Source organism: Canis lupus, chromosome 32, assembly GCF_011100685.1.
Source record: "Canis lupus familiaris isolate Mischka breed German Shepherd chromosome 32, alternate assembly UU_Cfam_GSD_1.0, whole genome shotgun sequence".
NCBI classification, from domain to species: Eukaryota; Metazoa; Chordata; class Mammalia; order Carnivora; family Canidae; genus Canis; species Canis lupus.
The window spans coordinates 33,712,959-33,736,013 of NC_049253.1; the positions used below are offsets into that span (position 1 = coordinate 33,712,959).

The 23,055-nt window shown below is 42.2% G+C and overlaps 1 protein-coding gene and 1 long non-coding RNA gene across 7 annotated transcripts in view; one reads left to right on the plus strand and one right to left on the minus strand.

The window, feature by feature from the left end:
* LOC478449 (vesicle-associated membrane protein 714-like) overlaps nt 1–13,616 on the minus strand; it is a 77,812-nt gene extending 64,196 nt beyond the window's left edge. For 4 of the 5 annotated variants that reach the window (XM_038582308.1, XM_038582307.1, XM_038582309.1 and 1 more), the window contains exons 1-4: nt 13,469–13,616; nt 7,148–7,218; nt 2,773–2,869; nt 1,201–1,302 (exon numbers count right to left, since the gene is read on the minus strand). In XM_038582308.1, coding sequence (XP_038438236.1) covers nt 1,201–1,302; nt 2,773–2,869; nt 7,148–7,218; nt 13,469–13,546 — 348 coding nt within the window. In that variant the 5' untranslated portion in view covers nt 13,547–13,616. The remainder of the gene's footprint in view (nt 1–1,200; nt 1,303–2,772; nt 2,870–7,147; nt 7,219–13,468) is intronic. The other variant, XM_038582310.1, reaches the window with a different exon arrangement.
* LOC102152686 overlaps nt 13,369–23,055 on the plus strand; it is a 153,380-nt gene continuing 143,693 nt past the window's right edge. For both annotated transcript variants that reach the window (XR_005382912.1, XR_005382911.1), the window contains exon 1: nt 13,369–13,531. This is a non-coding gene — a long non-coding RNA (uncharacterized LOC102152686). The remainder of the gene's footprint in view (nt 13,532–23,055) is intronic.

Here is a 23,055-nt window from a genome sequence, read left to right on the forward strand (position 1 = left end):
CCAATTTTAGAATAGCAATAACGATGTGACACTTGAAAAGAAATACTTTAAGATTTATTTTTAGTTCTTTTGTCATTAAGGTATAATCTCACTAGGAATATACAATCAAATTATTGTGTTTTAAAGTTGCTTGAAATAAATTTTTCTGTTTTTAAGCCATCAACTTGATACACAATAAGGTTCTTTTCTTGAGTTTTAGGCATTACTTTTTAAAATTAAAAACATTATTACGGTAAAATATATATAGCAAAATTTATAATTGTAATTGTATAGATTTTTAACTGTATAGTTCAGTGGCATTAAATATATTCACATTGTTGTGCAATTATCACGACCACCATCTCTAGAACTTTTTCCATGTTCCCAGACTGAAACTCTGTACCCATTAAATACTAATTCCTCTTCATCCCTTTCCCCCAGGCTCTGGCAACAATCATTCTACTTTTTGTCTCTATAAATCTCACTACGTTAGGTATTTCATATAAGTAGAATCACATAGTATTTGTCCTCTTATGATTGTCTTATTTCACTCTAGGGACTATTTTTAAATATTTAATGTAATAGGGGATCCCAGTGGCTCAGTGGTTTGGCGCCTGCCTTTGGCCCAGGGCGTGATCTTGGGAGTCCCAGGATCAAGTCCCACATCAGGCTCCCTGCGTGGAGCCTGCTTCTCCCTCTGCCTGTGTCTCTGCCTCTCTCTCTCTGTGTCTCTCATGAATAAATAAAATCTTTAAAAAATATATTTAATGTAATAGTATTTTATGATTATATAAAATACTTACATGGTTCCAAAGTCAAATCTGCAAAACAAGTTTCATTCAGGGAGGCCTAGTTTCTATTCCTGTACCCCATCCCTACATAGGCAATGATTAAAATATTTTTGGTTTATCCTTTTTTTGACCCCTCTCTCTCTCTCTCTCTTTTTTTTTTTACTGTAACAAACAAATACATATATTTGTATTTATTCCCTCTTTCTTAAATGGTTGCAAATAAGAATGGTAAGCAAATAATAGTATGCCATACATACTTTCTCTATCTTGTTTTATTCACTGATCAATATATTGAGGATATCATTCTTTACCATTATATAAAGGTAGAAGTTCTCAGTTCTCACTCATTTTTATAGCTCTTATCTCCTAACTCCAAACTATTTTCTCAGCTGTAATATAATGCTGAGGAGTACAGTTGGAGGTTACATACCATATACTTTCCTAATACTTGTTGAAAATCTGCAGCAACGGCATTTGAAGGAGAAAAATGTTCTTGCGACATCAAAGGATTTCTCAGAAAAGTATCACTAACCTGGGGACATTAATAGAAATATTTAACCTACATAGATAATTTCAACTGGAGAATTACAGAGCAAATGCTTATTTGAAGCAAAGTCTGGCAGAAATGTGAAATAAAAGAATATTCCATTTCCACACTATTTCTAGCTTTTCGGTGGCAGGGTGTCCTTTCTAATCAAAGGTGCAGTATTTATGAAAACTGTGCCTTCCCAGTCTTCTCCACTGCTGTAGTACAGATCACAACCTCATACAGAGAGACCACAGATACCACTTTGAGTCTTTCGTATGCCTGAGGGCTTGAGGGGAAGAGCAGATGCTCACCTCTGGCAGACAAAGAAAGATGGGATTCCATGATATTTTCTAAAATAAGTGTTTCTCATTTTGCCCTCCTGCTCCTCCCCTCAAAATCCATTCAGTGATAATGAAACAATCCCAACTAAATGTCATGATACTATCTTTCAAAGGCTTATGGTTGTTATAGGACGTTTCAAAGTCTCAAGAAGGAATTCTTGCAGTTGTTTGTACTCAATGTTGTATTCCCCAGAAACAGTGGTAAAATTTATGTGGTTGGCAGTTTGGTATCATCTGGTTTTGGAAAGATGGTAAAGTTGGGATGTTTTCTCATAATAGCAGAGGGAGAAAAAAATTAGAGGATAGTCACTTAAATTGCTAACAGTGTTTACCATCTAGACTCTAGCAATTATCAAGGTGTATCTGAAGAGTGAATTACAATATTAGTCCTTATAATCCTTGATTCTATATCTGGTTACAGTTTGAGTTTTGTTAAAGCAAGACAGTTCACTAACAAGATATATGCATGATTCATGAATATGACTGGAGAATAACTGTTAGTAACTATGTAGCATTGCTGACTAATTTTTCCATTAGTGATTTTTATTTATTTATTTGTTATTTATTCTAAAAAATATTTATTTAGAGAGGGAGAGAGAGCAAGAGCGAGAGCGAACATGCACAAATGGGAAAAAGGCAGAAAGAGAATCCCAAGCAGACTCCCTGCTGGGTGGGGAGCTTGATATAGGGATCCCATGATCCTGCGATCATGACCTGCCAAAATCGAGAGTTGGATGCTTAACCAACTGAGACACCCAGGCGCCCCATTTGTAAATTAAATATGCATGCTATTGAAAAGATATATTAAGTGTTAGTAAAATTTAATTTTTCTTATTTTTAAAGAATAAAATAAATACAAAGAGAGAGTCTAATAGATCTGTAAGGTAGTCTTTTGCAGACGTTGCTTTAGGGTCGGGAGAAGTGTGGAAACGGCAGATGAAGAATAGGTGTAAGAAATCTCCGAAGGTCAAAAAAAAGGAGAAATCTCTGAAGGTCATTAATAGCTCTCTTTTATAGACAAATAAGTGATCTGCTTTTGGTTAGTGACACTATTACTAACATACTATAAAACAAAGACCTCATACTTTCAATAATTGAAAAAGTCCTTAAAGTAGTATAAGAAATTACTTACATTTGTAAGAAATGCAGATGGTGTTATGGTATCCAAGGCATTGTCTGTAGCACATAGGTAAGTGATTCCATCAATAAAGAGAGTATGATAGACAAAGCTTGAAAAGAATACATTCATTTACATGATAACATTGGAGAAATTAAATACCCTCGCAGAGAATCTAATTTTATTTTCAAGCTCTCAGCAGTAGTGTACAAGCTATATAACTTTTTATAATGAGAATTAGAAAATCTTTCATACATGTGAGAAATTATGTTAAATAAAAACTATAAAATTAGAATATATATTTAAAATTTCATCAATAAAAATGAAATTCAATGGAGAGAAAAGCCTATCCATCTATTTATCTATCTATATTTAAAATGGCTTTGATAGATATCTCTCATTACAAGACTGAATCAAGATTCTCATCAAATAAGAATGCCTTGAGTGGCTCAGCGGTTGAACATCTGCCTTTGACCCGGGGCATGATCCTGGGGTCCCAGGATCGAGTCCCACATTGAGCTCCTGCAGAGAGCCTGCTTCTCCCTCTGCCTATGTCTCTGCCTCTCTCTCTCATGAATAAACAAATAAAATCTTAAAAAAAAAGATTCTCATCAAATAGAAAATACTATATTCATTGATTTTTACTATCCCTGTATCTTTAGGTAGACATATTTAATTTTGGTACTTCTTGGCTTTCTATTATGATAGATTAGAATTTAAAAGTTATGAACTGCCAATACTAAATATTCTGAGGAACAGGATTAATTGGGGAGGGGGAAATTAAAGTCCTCTACAGTATGTGAAAGTGTATCTTATCTGACCTTTTATGCCTTCTCAGGGTCACATATTAGAAAGCTAGAAAACTCTTGGAAAGTGCCTTCATCTTTACTGCTCAACAATCCAGAAAATTTAAAAATCTGGCAACAAAAATAGTTGCTTGGTGCCTAGACTTTTAATCTAGTCTTTCTGAACACTATATATCCAAATGGTTAGTGGGTGACAGACTTGGTCAAACGCTAAACTGGATATACACAAAATGACAAAGCTCAGAAACAGGGAGAAAAGATAATCCCAAAGGCAGAAAATTTAAAGTATGTGCCTGCCCTTTTAGTGTAAATCCTTCATATCATATCATGAATACAATATGCTACAAATATTTATATTTTTTAAGATTTTATTTATTATTACCACTGAGCCACCCAGGTGTCCCTACAAATATTTTTAATGATGATATTGATTCATACACATACTCTCCACTTGGAAAATATTTTTATTTCTTTTTTTTTAAGATTTTCATTTATTTATTCATGAGAGACAGACAGACAGAGAGAGAGAGAGAGAGAGAGAGAGAGGCAGAGACACAGGCAGACGGAGAAACAGGCTCCATGCAGGGAGCCCAACGTGGGACTCGATCCCAGGTCTCCAGGATCAGGTACCGGGCTGAAGGTGGTGCTAAACCGCTGAGCCACCAGGGCTGCCCAATATTTTTATTTCCAAATTGGGAGGAATGTTTGTTGAAAACGAGTTGCTAATTCTATCATCTCTCTAAAAGTTATATATGTGATTTGAAGTAAATTGATATTGGGTGTGAGGGAAGAGATATTTTACATTTATGCTTAGTATGTTATTAGTGAGTAACATTCAGAAACCACCTTTAAAAATGAAAAACAAAAACAAAAACAAAAACAAACCCACAAATACCTGATGTCCAGGATACACCATAACTAACAAAAGCAAGAGGAGGAAAAGTGTGTATGATGTATTACCACTTGTCTATCATTCTCATATACTCCCTGAAGGGAAATACACATATATGCATGTGTCCCTTATAGAAAATAAAAGAAAAAAAAATAAAAGAAAAAGAAAATGACAAACTGAAAACTTTGTTAAAATGGTTATCTGTCTAGGATAACCTGTCTAGGGGGAAGAGAGAACAGTGTGGAGAGGAAAGGAACGAAAATTAGACTTCTTAAAGAAAACCTGTTTTCTTAATTTGACTTTGGAGCCACATGCATGTTTTGCATAATTATAAAATGCTATTAATCAAATTTTAAGAGAGAAATCCTTAAAAAAAAAAAACCACAATTACAAAAATGAACCTAACTTTGTATGGAATAACCCAGACAGGAGATGATGATGGTGTGGTTCCTATAGTAGTACTAGAGGCAGTCGGATTCTGGATATATTTGGAAGGGAAGGGCAACACGATTTGTTAATGGATTGGGTTTATTTTTTTTTTTTTATTTTTTATTTTTATTTATTTATGATAGTCACACAGAGAGAGAGAGAGAGAGGCAGAGACACAGGCAGAGGGAGAAGCAGGCTCCATGCACCGGGAGCCCGATGTGGGATTCGATCCCGGGTCTCCAGGATCGCGCCCTGGGCCAAAAGCAGGCGCTAAACCACTGCGCCACCCAGGGATCCCCTTTTTTTTTTATTTATTTATGATAGTCACACAGAGAGAGAGAGAGAGAGGCAGAGACACAGGCAGAGGGAGAAGCAGGCTCCATGCACCGGGAGCCCGATGTGGGATTCGATCCCGGGAATGGATTGGGTTTAGATGTCAAGGAGACAAAAGTCAAGGATCATAAAGGTTTCAGGAAAAAAAAAAAAAGGTTTCAGGCCTGAGGAACTGGAAAAGTGGTATGTGGAAGACTGTAGGAGAAGGCTTGGTTTTGGACAGGAGTTTGAGATGCCCATCAGACATCCAAAAGAGATGCAGAATAGGCAGTTGGATATATGAAGCAGGAGTTCAGGAAGAGGTCTTCAAATGATTCAATTAGAATGCACAATATAGGCAAGCAAATAGTAGATGGGAAAAGCATCTCTTTTTGAAATCATGCTGGCTAATAAGAGGGAACAAACTAGAATATCACCATTTTGCACTCCCCAATAAATGAATGGCTCTATGGTGCAGGCAAGGAATACCACTGGCTCTTAGCATGTCAAAAGGAGATATAAGCAGACACATGTACCATCTGATGGAAAAAAAACACCCAGAGTCTTGCCGAAGGGATCCAGCCTGTGGATCCAGCTGCTTAAAACATTGTGAAATGCATTCTGAATATGCAATCAGTGAAACCAGAATGTGGGAAACTCTACACTCTACAGGATCTTCAATGATGAACTGTAAGGAAAGGAAAAGGATGCAGGGAGGAAATATAGATTAAAGAGATAAAAAAAAAAACTGGGTAGGATTAGGCTCTTGTGTCTGAGGTTGCATATTTAGGTGCTGAGGCAGTGAAGACCCAGGGTAAGTCACTACTATAGGGGTTGGAATGGTGGTTGATTTGGGGGAAAGGAAGGAAGCTGTGGATGGGACAGGATGCACGGTGGGGAGTTTTGGGGATGGCTGGCAGTATTCCATATTTTTGCCATAGGTGGTAGCTGCAGTTGGTGGGGAGGTTCCCTTTTAAAGCTTAATAAGGCTGTATTTTCTCTTGATGTAGTTTTTATATTTTGTTTTATTCTACAATATAAAGCTTAAAACAAACTTTTTTTTTTTTTTAAAGATTTTATTTATTTATTCATGAGAGACACAGAGAGAGAGAGGCAGAGACACAGGCAGAGGGAGAAGCAGGCTCCATGCAGGAAGCCTGATGTGGGACTTGATCCAGGGTCTCCAGGATCACGCCCTGGGTTGCAGGCGGCGCTAAACGGCTGCGCCACTGGGGCTGCCCAAAACAAACTTACTCTTAAAAAAACAATGATGAGTCTAAAAGTAATAGATGCTCTTATTTCCCACCTCTTCTTTTACTAGCAAAATGTTGTCAAGACTGGGTTAGACCATACTATGTAATGTCCAAAGTATAGCTTAGAATGGTCTTATTAAAGATTTTTCAAATGGAAGTTTTCTTTTTTATTAATGAAATATTTTGGGTATACTAAAAAAGAGTGGAGAATAAGATAACAAGAATACCTTAGACCCACCATCTGGTTAAAATCTTACAGATACAATTAATGTTGTATGTATACTCTTCCCCAACTCCATTTTTCTCCCTTCCCATTGCAGAGGTAACCACTATGCTGAATTTGGTATTAATCACTCTCATTTGATCTTACACTTTTATATACAGAAGTTTTCCGTTCTGAGGGTTCAATTGAGAGCACGTGCAACTAATGTTGCACGTCATTATTATTGTTAAAAAGCAGACTTAAAAAAAAAAAAAAGCAGACTTTTATAAGAATATATCTTACCAGGACACCTGGGTGGCTCAGTGGTTAAGTGTCTGCCTTTGGCTCAGGGTGTGATCCCGGAGTCCCAGGATCAAGTCCCACATCAGGCTTCCTGCATGGAGCCTGCTTCTCTCTCTGCCAAGGTCTCTTTCTTTCTCTCTGTGTGTCTTTCATAAATAAATAAAATCTTAAAAAAAATAAGAATATACCTTACCTTCCCATCTGAATTATGGTCTTCTGTTCAGCTCTAAGAAGCACTAGTCTAAGCACTGTTGCTGCTGCTTCCTAAAAATAAATTATCAGCATTTATTTTGTGTAACATTGTAATATCTTTAATTTTTCCTCTCCCTAAATTTACTAATGGTCTGATTGGTTTATTAAAGAACAAGTGTTCACTAGAACTAATGGGTAGTCAGAATGTGTGGTAAGAGGCAAGTTATGAAATATTCATTTGAATCTGAAGGAAAATATTAAAATTATACAAATATACATATACTTCTGTGTATACTTATAATACGCAAATACAGGTTGCACTAATCAATCTTAGAGTCACATCTTACACATGGCTTTAAGGCTAGGAAGCAGTATTAATCAAATATCTTTTCAGTGACTAGAAACATCCTAAAAATGTTAATGGATTAAAAGTATTAAAAAAAAAAGGTATTCAGCCCTTGGGGCACCTGAGCGGCTCATGGTTAAGTGTCTAACTCTTGATTTTGGCTCAGATCATGATCTCAGGGTCATGAGATTGAAGCTTGTGTTGGGGGGTGGGAAGGTGGGGTGGTCCATGCTTAGCAGGGAGTCTGCTTGAGATTCTCTCCTTCTCTTTTTGTCCCCAACTGTACTTTCTCTCCCTCTCTAAAATCAATCAATCAATCTTAAAAAAAGTATTCAACTCTTATTCTCTGAATATCCCAAGCATTTATCTTTCTTTCTTCCTTCCTTTCCTTTTCCTTTTTTTCTTGCTTCCTTCCTTTCCTTTTTTTTCTTTCTTTTTCCTTTTCTCTTTTTTCTTTCTTCCTCTCTTCCTTCCTCCTTTTCTTCCCTTCCCCCCTTTTTTCTCTCTCTCTTTTCCTTTCTTTGCATTCTTCTTTCTTTAGTTTGATTAAGATAAAAATTTTTATTCAGTATTATTCACTGATTTCTTTCTATGAAACAGAATTGTCAAGATCTCTTATATCTGTATCTTGTCAGGCTCATTCTCTGGGGGGAAAATGTGCGAGATGTCAACGATTATCGATAATATCTTAAATATAGTTAATTGTAGGGAGTCCTATTAATTTACTTTAGAAGTATGAAAGGAACCTGAAAGTTACCTAGGAAGACTTGAATAGTCACATTCCTTTTTTTTTTTTTTTTTTAAAGATTTATTTATTTGACAGTGAGAGAGAGAGAGAGTGAGAGAAAGAGAGAGAGAGAGAGCACACACGTATGGGCAGGCATGGGGTGGGTGGAGAGGCAGAGGGAGAGAATCTCAAGCAGATGCCCTGCTGAGCTCAGAGCATGGGGGTGGGGGTGTGGGGGTGTTGATCTCACAACTTATGAGATGATGTCCCTCTCCCTCCTTCATTTGAGAAAGAGAGAAAGCACACAAGTGGATAGGGGCAGAGGGAGAAGGAGAAAGAATCAAAAGCAGACTGTATTGGGTGTGGAACATGACACCGGGGTTGATCTCATAACTGAGAGCTCATGACCTGGGCTAAAAACAAGAGTCAGATGCTTAATCAACTGAGTCACACAAGCACCCTAAATAGGCACATTCCTAATTCACTTTTCCATTTCCACAAAATAACACTTGAAATAAAAGCTTTTGAGTAAAACTTATTAATAGGAGAAAGTAAAACTTGAAATTCTTGTATTGCCTGAAAAATCCAGGGAAAGATTTCCTAAGAAACACAAAAATAAAGGGAATACATAAACTTTCAATTACTGTATTATCACCACTGAAACATATTCCCCTAGCTTTCACCAAGTGTCCCTTTTAGATTATATACACAATGAAATCATAGCAAAATTTGAAACAAAGTGAATGGCAACATGAAGCAGTGAAACGAATGGCAAACTAGGCTCTAGTTCTATTTCTGGAATTAATGTGTTGCACATCTTAAGAAAGTGACTTGTCGGGATCTCTGGGTGGCTCAGCGGTTTAGTGCTTGCCTTCGGCCCAGGGCGTGATCCTGGAGACCGGGATCAAGTCCTACATCGGCTCCCTGCATGGAGCCTGCTTCTCCCTTTGCCTGTGTCTCTGCCTCTCTCTCTTTCTCTGTGTCTCTCATGAATAAATAAGTAAAATCTAAAAAAAAAACCAAACCCCCCCCCCCCCAAAAAAAAAAACAAGTGACTTGTCTGGGTCTGTTTTGTATGAAGAATGTAAGGATTGGGCAAGATGCTCTCTAGGGTCCTGTCCAGCTCTAGGACCCTATAATAGCAGTGGATTTGATTTCATGAATACGCTTTGGTAGATACTAATATTTTTCTAATGAATATAAAATATCTGTGACATTAATACTTAGCCCAGAGGAAAGACATGATAGCCTGGGTGGCTCAGTCAGTTAAGTGTCTGCCTTTGGCTCACTTCATGATCTTGGGGTCCTGGGATGGTGTCTGCATTGGGCTCCCTGCTCAGCACGGAGTCTGCTTCTCCCTCTCCTTCTGCTTCTCTGCATGCTTGTGCTTTCTCTCTCTGTCTCAAATAAATAAAAATCTAAGAAAAACCCCAAACTGTTCCTTAAAGCTCCTTGTCATTCTTTTACTTCTCACTGGTCAGCTTCTGCACAGCAGTTTTACCAAACCTTTAGTCCTTTCCTCCAACTGCATACTGCTCCAGGTCCTTCTACTTTCTTACTTCCCTGCATGCTTCAGAAAGAAAGGCCACTGGGCTTGTGAGCTGCTTCAGCTTTCTGTTTTTCTCCCTTCTTAACCGTTTGTTGACAATCTACTATACACTAGGCATTGTACACTGCAAAGACAGAGATGACAGTTCCTGCCCTGAAGGAGTCTGATGGCTGCAAGGGATCAGAAAAAGAATACAATTCAGCCCCTTACGTACTTTGGTAAAGGGATGTAAATTAGCCTGGGCATAGAGAAGGCTTCAGGGAGGCTTTGAGAAAAGTTACAAAACACAAAAGAGGTTATATTGTTAAAATTTAGAAAAGTGGGTTCCATGGAGAGGGAATGGGAGGTATAAAGACCTTGGTGAGATGAGTGTGAAGTTCAGGGTAGCTGGAGGAGCACCAGGATGTGTGGGAAGAGAAGGAGACAATCGTGGAAAAGCCCTACCAGGAGGGTCTCGAATGCCAGGCTAATGAGTATGGATTTTATTCTGAATGTAATGAGGCACCACCAAATGTTTTTAAGCAGGAGAGTGACATCATACTTCCTTTTAGGCGGTTCGAGAGGGACAAGGCTGAAGTTTGGGAGATCATGTCTAGGAGGCATTTTCAAGAACTCTGGCGGGAAGTAATCAGGGCCTAGAAGGTTCAGAAGCAAGAAGATGTGTTCAACACCTATGCAGGAGACAGAACTGATAGAACTGGATGGCAAATGAACAAATATGAAGGTGTAGAAGATGAGAAAGTGGAAGATGCCTCCTCATTTCCAGCTTGAACGGCTCAGTAGAACCACTCAGCAAGATGAGAAACAGATGAGGAGGAAGCTGTTGGGAAATTTAATTAGTTCCAGACATGATATGTTTGAACTTCTTCTGTTAGGTGATGTAACTGTGGAGAGAGATTACTTTGGAAGTGGATCAAGGTAAAGGTGTCCATGGATGTGAATGAATGTGACAAGTTAAAGGAGTAGTGAAGACAGAAGCCTGGAGAACATAGCACTTAGGGACTGGCAAAGAGGAGAACCCAGAAGGAGACCAGTTCTATATCTCTATGTCCACACTCTTCTATTCCCTGAGATAAAGAGGATATTCCTATAATCCAAGACTCACATCTCCACTGCTACCCTGGATTCCTTTTTTTTTTCTTAATTTCAAGATTTTATTTATTTATTTGAGAGAGGGAGAGAGCTAGCGAGAGAGAGAGAGAGAGAGAGAGAGAGAGCATGAGCTGAGGGAGAGGGAGGAGACGCAGGCACCCCACTGAGCAGGGAGCCTGATGCGAGGCTCAATCCCAGGACCCCAGGATCATGACCTGAGCTGAAGGCAGATGCTTAACCAACTGAGCAACTCAGGAGCCCAGCTACGCTGGATTCTACGCCTTCTGTTCCTTCAGGTCTTGCTGTACCAATAACCTCATCTCTCTCTCTCTTTTTTTTTTTTTTATGATAGTCACACAGAGAGAGAGAGAGAGAGAAAGAGAGAGAGGGAGAGAGGCAGAGACACAGGCAGAGGGAGAAGCAGGCTCCATGCACCGGGAGCCTGACGTGGGATTCGATCCCGGGTCTCCAGGATCGCGCCCTGGGCCAAAGGCAGGCGCTAAACTGCTGCGCCACCCAGGGATCCCCAACCTCATCTCTTTTATTGTAAACCTTTTCTCCTTTCCATTAGCCCACATACGTTGAAAGTCTTTCCTGTTTTAAAAAGTGAGGCCCCTTCCTGGACCATACTTCTTCAGCTTTTACTCTATCTCACTTCCCTTCTAAAATCTTGTGAGAAGGTCTAACTCCACTCTTCCTATTCCCTCACCTCCCATTCAGTTGGCCTCAAGCAATGGGGCTTTTGCCTCTACTGCTTTTTCCAAACTGCTAATCCTAAAACCATCAATCATTTTCTAATTGGGGATCCAATGAGCACTTTTTAAGTCTTGTTCAACTTCTTTGGGGGCATAAACCATTCCTTTAACTTTCTTCTCTGGCTTTTCGGACCCACAGCTCTCATTTGGTGCCCCATTTCTCTACCCTGCTCCTGCAGTGTTCTGCCTTTTGGTCCTCTTCTCTCCTCACTTTCATACTTTTCTTTTCTACCTTCTTCTACTAGCTTCAACTGTTAGCCATGACTCTCTGAGCGCTACTTGTTGGACATTTTTTTGACCTCAATCTTTTGGGAATAAGGCGGAGGAAGAAATACCCAACTAGATTGGCCGGTGGAGGAAAAAATACCCAACTAGATTGGCCACTTCCAACAGGCAACAAACTACAACCCGTTTCAAACTATACTCTCCTCCCCTGCATTCCCTCTGACTTCCTCCTTCAAAATCCTGCTCCTCCTTCTGTAATTTCAATCTTGTTTAATGCCACCTGAAAAAAAAATGTTTGATAAATCATCACGTAGTACATCTTAAACTTATACACCATCATATGTGAATTAGGTCTCAATAATCCTGGGGCGGGGGGGGGGAAATCAAAAAAAGAAAAAAAAAAGGAAAATCATTCTAGGCATGGCCCAGTTCCCCTCGGTTTTCACAGTCTCTCTAGGATCTGCGCCCTCCCTCCCATCTGCACCGTCCCGGCCCTTCGCTCAGGCTCTTTGAGCTCCTACAGAAACGACAATGCCATGCCAACTGGTTTTCTCCCCTCCACGCCACCTTCCCATATTGGAACCAAACCAGGTTTTCCAAAGATGAATCAGATCCTGCCATTCCTCTGTTTAATCGCTCCCCAGTTTCCCTACAATACAAGGAGCCACACTATAGGACCGACCCTTCGTTAAGCACCCGCTGTCCGCTTTCCGGACCTCATCTTTAGCCCCCCCCCGCACCGCGACCCTGTGCTCTCGCCACGCTTAGGTTTTGGGGTTCCCCAAACAAGCACACCGTGCTGCTCCACCCGAACCGAGTTCCCCTTTCCCTTCCCTGTCTCAGGCTAACTCTCACAAGATTTCTAGGCCAAGCGCCCCAGTCACCCCTGCTGTGGTCCCCAAGCAGCCACCATCCTGAAGCCCCAGGAGCAATCTCGACCCGTCTCCCCCCGAGGACTTTCTTTTTTTTTTTTTTAAACTTTTAAAAAAATTTTTATTTATTCATGATAGTCACAGAGAGAGAGAGAGAGAGAGAGAGGCAGAGACACAGGCAGAGGGAGAAGCAGGCTCCATGCACCGGGAGCCCGACGTGGGATTCGATCCCGGGTCTCCAGGATCGCGCCCTGGGCCAAAGGCAGGCGCCAAACCGCTGCGCCACCCAGGGATCCCCCCCCCCGAGGACTTTCGCACCGTCGGACAAATTCTACAGCCCCTGGTCCTAACGAGACAAGGAGCTCATCAAGGTCCCGTCTTCTCCTCGCCGCTGCGCCCCCTACACCTGTACCCCGGGACTATGCAACTGGCACATGTTCGATAAATGTGGGCTGAACTGCAAGTCACTGTTCCGCGGCGGAGAGAAAACCTCCAAGGGCCTCTGGAACCGCAGCTGCACGCGGCGGCTCGTGCCCGCCAAGGGGGGCGCGCGCACCACCCCCCCCCCCCACCCCTAGGCGGCGCACTGCGCCCAGCGCCCCGCGACCCGCGACCCGGAAGCGCGGGGGCTCTCGCCCGAGACCCGCCGGCCTCGGCCCCGACCGCCGGGCGGCGCAGCGTCCTGAGGGGCGGGCCCGGCAGGCACCACCCTCGAAGAGGCGGAACCTGCCCAGGCGGAGGTCCGGACCCCGGTACCTGATAGGAGCCGCCGGTCAGGGCCAGCTCCGCTAGGACCGCTCGGCCATTAGCGACACAGCTGTAGGTGATCGTCATGGCGGGCGGGCCCGGGAGGAGAGGTTCCGGCCGGCCTGAACCGCCCGCCACGGCCTCGGGGCGGCGACGGGGGCGGGGCTAGGGGCTAGGGGCGGGGCGGGGGCGGGGCTAGGGCGGGCTCGGGGCGGGGCTCGCGCAGGCGCGAGGAGCGATTGCTTGGAGGGGGCGGGAGGCGGGGCCATCCCTGGCCTGGGCGGAGCCTCTGCCGAGACGGGGCGGGGCTAGGGCGGGGCTCGGGGCGGGGCTCGCGCAGGCGCGAGGAGCGATTGCTTGGCGGGGCGGGAGGCGGGGCCATCCCTGGCCTGGGCGGAGCCTCTGCCGACGGGGCTCGCGCAGGCGCGAGGAGCGATTGCTTGGCGGGGGCGGGAGGCGGGGCCATCCCTGGCCTGGGCGGAGCCTCTGCCGAGACGGGGGCGGGGCTAGGGCGGGGCTCGGGGCGGGGCTCGCGCAGGCGCGAGGAGCGATTGCTTGGCGGGGCGGGAGGCGGGGCCATCCCTGGCCTGGGCGGAGCCTCTGCCGAGACGGGGCGGGGCTAGGGCGGGGCTCGGGGCGGGGCTCGCGCAGGCGCGAGGAGCGATTGCTTGGCGGGGGCGGGAGGCGGGGCCATCCCTGGCCTGGGCGGAGCCTCTGCCGAGACGGCGGGGCCATCCCTGGCCTGGGCGGAGCCTCTGCCGAGACGGGGGCGGGGTTTGGTACAAAACAAAACAAAACAAAACTGGCCTTGGGTGAGTGAAACCTTCCTACTTCGTGCTTCTCCGTAAAGTCACTTGGTGAGAGCCAGTTCGCTTCACGGTACCACCTGCCTACGATTCAGTCCACAACATGACAAGTAAAATAAAATTCATCCATTAACTCAGCCAGCGGCTATTGAACTCCCGCAGTTGGGAGGATGCTAAGAGGCAGGCCCCGAGGTGTGGCTCTGAGGGGTTCTTTCTGGAAGTGGCTACAGAGGCAGGTGAAGACAGACGCCGATTCCAATGAGTGACATGCGGAAAGATCAACTAAGTGGTAGAAGCTGGGGCGGAGGCAGCCCATTCTCCCGGGGAGAGGGAGCAAAGCCTTCTCGGTCGCTGCACCCCCCCCCCCGCCCCCGCCCCGACTTCGGAGGGGTTGGAATTTCTCTAAGGGAGGAGGAAGGCGAGGACAGCCTAAGCAGAGGGAACAGCTTCTGTAAAGGCTTGAGAGCAGGCAGGTGGGTTTAGGCAATGGGTGTGAGTAGTGTGGCAGAGGAAAGGTGTGCGGCGGAGTGGGTAGGAAAGGAGAGGGGTAGGAGCGATAGAATGATTTGTCATCCTAGGTCTTGAGTTCCTGGACAAGAACTTAAAAAAAAAAAATATATATATATATATATACAAGCTTCAGATAAGTTTATGTATTTTCATCAGCAGGGTGTTGTGGTAGAGTGAAAAGAAATCCGACGAACTTGGATTGAATATAGGCACTGCCATGTATTCTGCACCTTCATTGTAACTTAACCTTTCTGAGACTCAGTTTCCTAGTCTATAAAATGGGTGTAGTCTTCAAGTTTAAATTAAGTAATTATGCAAAGTACTTAGCAGTTGCACCCTGAGTGTGATAAATACATTAAATGAGAATTACTTTCTTGCTCTCAGTAGTATAACTCTAAAGGAAAACCAGTCGATGTCCTTCTGGGTGATTGGCAGAGGTGGAGACAGGTAGTCAATGGAGTTCATTTTAACCCAGTGCAATCAAATTGGATTTGACAAGCAGGTCGCAGAACTTGTCTGGACAGTAACTCCTGTGAAAAATGCTTTGTTGAATCATGTATCCTCCTATCTAAAGGAAATCTTGAATCAGTGTGCCTTATCAGCTTAGAGAGAATGTCTTTTGTTACAGGAGTCATTGAATTAAAAACACTAGTCACACTGTTTATATGTGGGAAAGTGAAATATGTTAATTCTGAGGTAATGCTTTGGAATATTTCTTGCTAGTGATAAAAATAAAGCTGAATAAACTCGGCCACATGGCAGTACCCCTTGTGTTTAGTAACTAGTGGAACTGAAAGAGATTGGGCAAAGAAATCATGAGCTGTAGTAATGATAACAAGCATCTGATACTTGGAATGATGTATCTAGGGCCTCCCCCGTCTTGGTCTCACCTTGCCACGTTAAAGCAATCCTGTAAAGCAGGTATGATGGGTTCATTTTGCACAGCCCACATAGTCAGACCTCTAGAAATGTAAAACATAAGTGATAACACCACTCTATCTTTTTTTTTATACCACTCTATCCTTGAGCCCCGTTTTACCTGATATCTGAGGCTTAATCTAGTCAATGCTAGGTTTCCTCAGTTAACTCAGGATTTACCCCTTCCTCCTTCTATGTGGGGTAGGAGTGGCATCTGTGTGTGTAAGGGACATGGTGGTGGTGGAGATCTGATTCGTGATTGCCATCCCTCCAAGGTGGCACCTGCCACTCCTGTTTCTGTCTTTGGTCATCAGTTCACATACTCCACTTGGAAACTCAAGACCCCTTTAGGCACTCTGGTTCTGTCTCAGCCACTCTTTAGCCCTTTTGGGGGAAGGAAAACTTTCCCTTGCTCCGTCATGCCATTTTGAGGTGTGTGTGTGGGGCTCCAGAGGCTGTCTCAGGTCTCTGGCCAACACACCGTGGTGCCACCCCTTCTGTCATGCTGTCATTCTGTTGTCATGTGGGGAGCAGCTCGTAGACCTTATCTCACCTGGGCAGCAACTCTTTGGGTTCCCAATTAACTGAGAGTCTTCTCATTACCACACTCTATCACCCCTCACCTTCCAGTAAGGACTGACTAATTGGATTGCTTCCGTTGGACCCTGTCCTCCTCAAGCCTGTGGATACGCCAGTGCCTCTAGGTAGGGAACCTAATACTACCCCAGGCATTCTTCCCAATTTATGGCATTAATGTTGGCTTCTGCTGTCCCAAACCTTTTCTTTTCATATACTTCAGGGACTTTCCAGAACCTATTATGAAACTTTAAGAGCAGAGAATCTTTTCCTTCTTTGCCTGCTCTTCCACCTCTGTCCCTCTTGGTACTCCATTTTCTTTGTTCTCTATTTTTATGCAGAGAATCATAATGAAAACCTGCAGCAGGTAGTATAAAATATCACAGGCGTTTTTATCTCTCCCTTGATAGTTTGACAAAACCTTGAGGGCGAAACAGGATGAGTGGTGAGAAGCTGGATCTGTGGGAAGGAGAAATGGGACGTTCACTATTGTCCATTTCTTTTAACACAAGGTTTTGGCTTTATGACTACTTTCACTGACTAGCAAATCTACTGCTAGATTTTTTCAGGTTAGCTCCCCAGACCAGAAAGTCACTACTATTTGAATCATCCAGTTTCTTAGGTCACTGAAGACTTTGTAAATATTCCACAAGCTGGAGAGCATCAGGTACTCATTGATTCAGGATGCTACTTATTCAGTATTGAAGTTCTCTTCTGGACTCCTGTTTTACTTACTGTTGTTCTTCAAAATGAGAATATGCATATATTGTTTCTTTACAGCATGTAATCACTGTAATAATTCAAACAATACAGCAGTAAAAGCTTCTCTATTTTTACCAACCTATAAGAATAGTAATAGTAGTAATTTAACTTATATTTGACTGTCTTGATACATTTTTATATTAACAGACACATGCATACTACTTTTTCCGAAATCTGTTTTTTGTCTTGTTTTAAAATTAATATACTGGGGCACCTAGGTGGCTCAGTGGTGGAGTGTCTGCCTTCGGCTCAGGTCATGATCCTGGGGCCCTGGATCCAGTCCCACATCAGTCTCCCCAGAGGGAGCCTGCTTCTTCCTTTACCTATGTTTCTGCCTCTCTGTGTCTCTCAGGAATAAATAAATAAAAATGTAAAAAAAAAAAAAACAAAAAATAAATTAATATACTGTTTTCTTTGACTATCACATATATTTCAAATATTTTCCTCTGAAGTTTATCATTTTCTTTTTCCTTCTGGTGCCTATTCTTTTGCAGATGTTTTTGTTTCTGACTTAGTTAACCATATCCCTGCTTTTTTAAAAAAATTTTTTATTTATTAATGATTGTCACACACAGAGAGAGAGAGAGAGGCAGAGACACAGGCAGAGGGAGAAGCAGGCTCCATGCACCAGGAGCCCGATGTGGGATTCGATCCCGGGTCTCCAGGATCGCGCCCTGAGCCAAAGGCAGGCACCAAACCGCTGCGCCACCCAGGGATCCCCATATCCCTGCTTTTTATGATGATGATGGAACCTGGTGACATGTTAGGCAAGGCTTCCTTTCCTATTCCCATATGAAAATATTTCTTTTATTTTCTTGTTACTTTTGTTTGTTTTAATGTTTAAATATTTAATCCAGCTGTAATTTGTTTTTGTGTCTCTTGTGAGGTCACAAGAGAAATATATGTTTTCCCAAATGTAGTGCCAATTGTTTCAAACCACTTATTTGAAGTCCACTTTTGCCATAAACTAAATTCTTCTATAACATTGTTAATTGGATCTTAGACTTGATTAACATGTCCTCTTCTGCACTGGTATCACAGTGATTCAATGACAGTAGCTTGAATTGCTTTAAATTTAACAAATTGGAAAGAGTTAATATATTTGCAATATTTCGTCTCATCCAGGAACACGGGTTGATTTTCTATTTATTCTTTATTATATCTTCCTATAAAAGTTCTGTAGGTTTCTTCATAAAGGCTTGACAATTTTTTAGAAATGTTTATTCTAGAGTATTTTGGCTGTTCTTGTTTATGGACTTTGTTTCCCATTTTGTCTTCCAGTTGCCTGTTTCTGGCACATATTATCCGCTCCCCCCTTTTTTTAGGTAGGCTCCATACCCAGAGTGGAACTTGAACTCACAACCCTGAGATTAAAAGTGGTGTCCTTTACTGACTGAGCCAGCCAAGTGCCCCTATTTCTGGCATGTACAAAATCTGTTGACTGAAATGAGGGGTTGTTGAGTGTAATGGCCAAGAAAAAATTCTTGAGATGTTGTCTGATGCAACTTAGTAAGTTTATTTAAGTAGCGTGGGGACCAGACCTATGAGCAGAAAGGGCTGCACTTTTGCTGTATGGAGCTGGTGGTTATATGCTTAGTGCTCAAGGTGGTAGGGACATCCAGGGAGTATTAGATCATAAATGTCTTCTTTGAATTTCTACTGGTAAAACTGCTTTCGCAAGACTTCTCTGGTGCTTATCGTTCAGTTCAATATTATCTATCAGTGAGATACCCAGGAGTCATGAGATCCTTTCAGGATGTAGCAACGGGCACATATTTGATCTTTATCAGAATGGTGCAGGTAAGCCTTCTGGGCTAAAGTTGAATATTTTTCTGCTTCTATCCCTCATCAGTTATATTTGGTTTCTTTTACATACAGCCCCTGCTACATAATATTGTAAACTCCTAAAGGCCATGGGCTTTTACACATCCAGCACATTGTGCTATGCTCAATGTGAACAGGATGTAGGATACTATTGTTGACTCTCATACTCGTTTTTTTCATTATATTCAGCAGCCAAGTGGAGGGGAACCTCAGGTAGCAATGATATTTGTGAAAACTGGAAAATGATTGAAGGTAGTGTAGTAGGAGGAGATTGGAGGGACTTAGGAGTCAAGCAGACCTGGATGTAATGCTGACTTTGCCACTTTCTAGTTGTGTAATCTTGGCATTTCTGAACCTGTTTATTTCTTAGTCTCATTTTTGAACTTAATTCAGAAAATGAGCTTGGAGTGCCTGGGTGGCTCAGTCGATTGAGTGTTTGACTCTTGGTTTCAGCTTAGGTCATTATCTCAGGTTCGTGAAATCAAGCTCCATGTGTGGCTCTGTGGTCAGTGTGGAGTCTTCTTGTCCCTCTCCCTCTGCTTCTCCCCCCTCACTCTCTCTCTTTCTTAAATAAATAAATAAATAAATAAATAAATAAATAAATAATAAAAAAGGAAAAGAAAATGAGCTGACATACACAAAGCATATAACTGGTCCTCAGTAGGTGTTCCAGTGTGGATGGCTGTTATGATCATTATGAATCCATGTTATCATGTAACTAGATCTATCCATTAAGATGCACATTTAAGAAAGCACAGCCTGGCCTACATGAGTTGCTTGTGTGTAGATTCAGTGAACATATTTGAATCATCATTCGAGGCAGATGATACAGAAATTTTCTTTTCTTTTAGATTTTATTTATTTATTCATGAGAGAGACACACAGAGAGAGGGGCAGAGACCAGGCAGAGGGAGAAGCAGGCTCCATGCAGGGAGCCTGACGTGGGACTTAATCCCATTACTCTGGGATCACGCCCTGAGCCAAAGGCAGATGCTCAACCACTGAGCTACCAGGTGCCTCGATGCAGAAGTTTTCTAAAATTCTTCCTTTTGAGAAATATGTTATCTGTTGGTCTCCACTCTGTAATAAGTTTTCTGAGAACAGAGGTCAAATATTACCAATCTTTTTATCTCTAGCACCTGGTGCAGTGATGGACACAATTTAGGTGGCTGCATTTCATAGTATGAAGTATTTATTTAACCAGTTGCCTACCTTTATTTGTTGTTGTTGTTGCTAATACAAAAGATGTTGGCTTCTTATCTTTGCTAGGAAGCGTAGCGTTTAAGAGAGGATGTGTAGATGGCAAACATCTCTGCAGGCCGCCCATACGCAACTTGTTTTATTATAGTTGGTTTTAAATCCCATTGCTGTGTCAGGGCCAGCAGAGGGAGCACAGAGCACAGCTTTGAAGGAGCAAGCTGCTGCAGCTGGACTGGGAAAGCAGGAAAAGGCCACTGAGGAGTTTTACAGAGGAAGGAAGGAAGAGCTAGGAAGAAGGTCATTCCCCATTTGGTTCTCTTTGCCCTGTTCTCTTTTGTAACTCATTCAGGCCCCGGAAGGCCGCTTCTCACCTTTTTTTTTTTTTTTTTTTTTTTTTTTGCCCCTTGCTCAGCAGCTTCTCATAACTTTTCCCTTTCCTTAGGTTAGTTACACAATAAGACGCACAAGACCCATGTTCTCCTGGCTAGTTTCTCTTTTAGTCAGCTCAGTTACTTAGCTCAGATTCAGGGTTTGGACATTGATGAGGGTCCCAGAAAAACACTGAAGAAACCGGGTGCCTTGATTCACAATTCCCACTGTCAGAAGCCATTTTGGAGGGGGGGTGGACTGAAAGGGCTGGGGTTAGATTTCTCTCTGCATGAGGAATCGGAGAGGCAAATGAAGACTGGACAGAAGGTTGTAGGGTTTCTAGAGAGTGGGGGAAAATGCCACTTGCTGCTTCATTGTCTTGCAAAAGCAGATCTGTGGCACTCCATATTTGAGAATCTCTTGAATTGTGAGCCACTACTGTCACTGGCAGTGATTGCATCTCTCAGGTGTATTGGAGGAAGAGATAAAATGGTTGTGAACTGTTGTCTCACAACTCAAGTACGAAATTCTCTGCCTGTTGCTTAAGGTCTGCTATTGTCTTTCCCAACCCCAGCATCTCTCTAAATTTAACCTTCTTCTCTGTACATTAATCATCACCATAGCCAATTTAGTCTGCTCACGGATCTGAGATCATATTATGCTGATTCCGGGCTGGAAGCTTTTGTTCTTGTGTTTTTTCCCCACATTTTCCTAATTCTTCCATCCTTCAAAACCCAGGTGAGGACCTTTAGAGGTCACCAACTGTACTACTTATTTTTTCACAGTATAGGTTTCAGCCATTAATAGCATACATTCTTTGTTAACAGGTCTGTTGGGTATAAAAAGCTTATAAGTTGATTGTTTGGAATGTAGAGCACGTTTCTCTGCAGAAATATGGTAACTGAGTCAAGGTGTATTTGAAATAGAAATAGTTGAAAACAATCTTTCGTAATTAAACAAAATAGCAACTCCAGTGATTAAACAAAACAGGGAATCAATAAGATTGAACTAGCTCACTCTCATTCATCTTGGTGCTAGTGTTTAAGGAAGAGCAGGTTTAATTAAAGGAGGATAGAGAGGTGTTGGAAATTAGTGGATGTTCTGAATGGGCCTTATGGAGCAATTTCATGGAAGACACTGGCTTTTTGTTATGTCTTTATTACTTTACAACTCCTGACTCTGCATTTCCATAATGCTGGTGTCTGGCTGCTAGTGCTTTAGTACTTAGCCGTGGTTTGGATTATTTTTGGCTTAAAAAAGGTTATGGGAGAATGTCAGAAAAAATGGCAAAATGAAGGACTGCCAAAAATATTTCCCTTCAGAAGAGCAATTAAAAAAAGGCGATTTTTTGGGAGAATTTATTTTGTAACATACACAATTATTTAATCATTGTGTTGTATAGCTGAAACTAATATATATCATCTATACTTTAAAAAATTTCAGAATTAAATTTTCAGAACTCTAGAAGTTAACTAAAGGCCTGCTGACCCAAGGATCATTTATTCAAGAAAAGTGACTGAATCTTAGTAAGAATGGTGACCTCTATCGCATTTTAACTTACCCTAATCCCACCTCCCACTTTCCAGTTATGCAGTAGTCTTAATAACAGTCTATATTCCTGGGCAGTTTGGCAGCCACTAGAGAGGGCAGAATGAATTTGGAACTCTTTCAAAGCCCCATTCTCATAGAATTGTCATTATGTGATCTGTCTAGTGGTTCTCCAGAAGAGTTCACTTACAAGGCTGACTCAGAGCTCATTCAGTGCTAAAAACCTTCTCCTCCCACAGGGGGCATTGTCAAAACAATTATAGGCAAGGATTTCAACTTGCAAATGCTTTAGGTAATGGATAACTGTTGGGGAAACAGTATACCAAAAGCTCAAAAGGAATAGTTGATGAATGTACTGTCTGTAAGGGCTTTGAAAAGCTCTGAAATAGTTGTGGTAATCTAGAAGTCCATGTTATATAGAAGAGCTCTGAGCATGCTGGGGAAAGATGTGAGAAGGCCCTAAGCTCTCATGTCTGATTGAGCTTGAGATTTTATGCAAGTAGGAAGTGAAGGCTGAGGTGGAGTTATAAACCACTCTTTTTAAAAAATATTTATTTATTTATTATAGAAAGAGAAAGAGCACAAGTGGGAGGGGCAGAGAAAGGGAGAGAGAATCTCAAGCAGACTGCACTGAGCGCAGAGCCTGCTGCAGGGCTCCATCCCATGACCCTGAGATCCTGACCTGAGCGGAAACCAAGAGTTGGAAACTTAACCAACTGCACCACCCAGGTGTCCCATGAACTGAGTTTTATTTTATTTTATGTCATTATTATTATTTGTAAAGATTTTATTTACTTATTCATGAGAGACACAGAGAGAGGCAGAGAGAGAGGCAGAGACAGGAGAAGCAGGCACCATGCAAGGAGCCCGATATGGGACTTGATCCTGTGACTCCGGGATCATGCCCTGAGCCAAAGGCAGATGCTCAACTGCTGCACCACCCAGGCATCCCTGAACAGAGTTTTAAAGGCATGCTCAACACCTACACAGAGCTGCTCACAACAAAGCCAGGGATATTTAGTTATTCCAGCTATTTAAGGATATTTCTGTCTAGTCATTAGTTGACCAATAAGCTAACTAAAT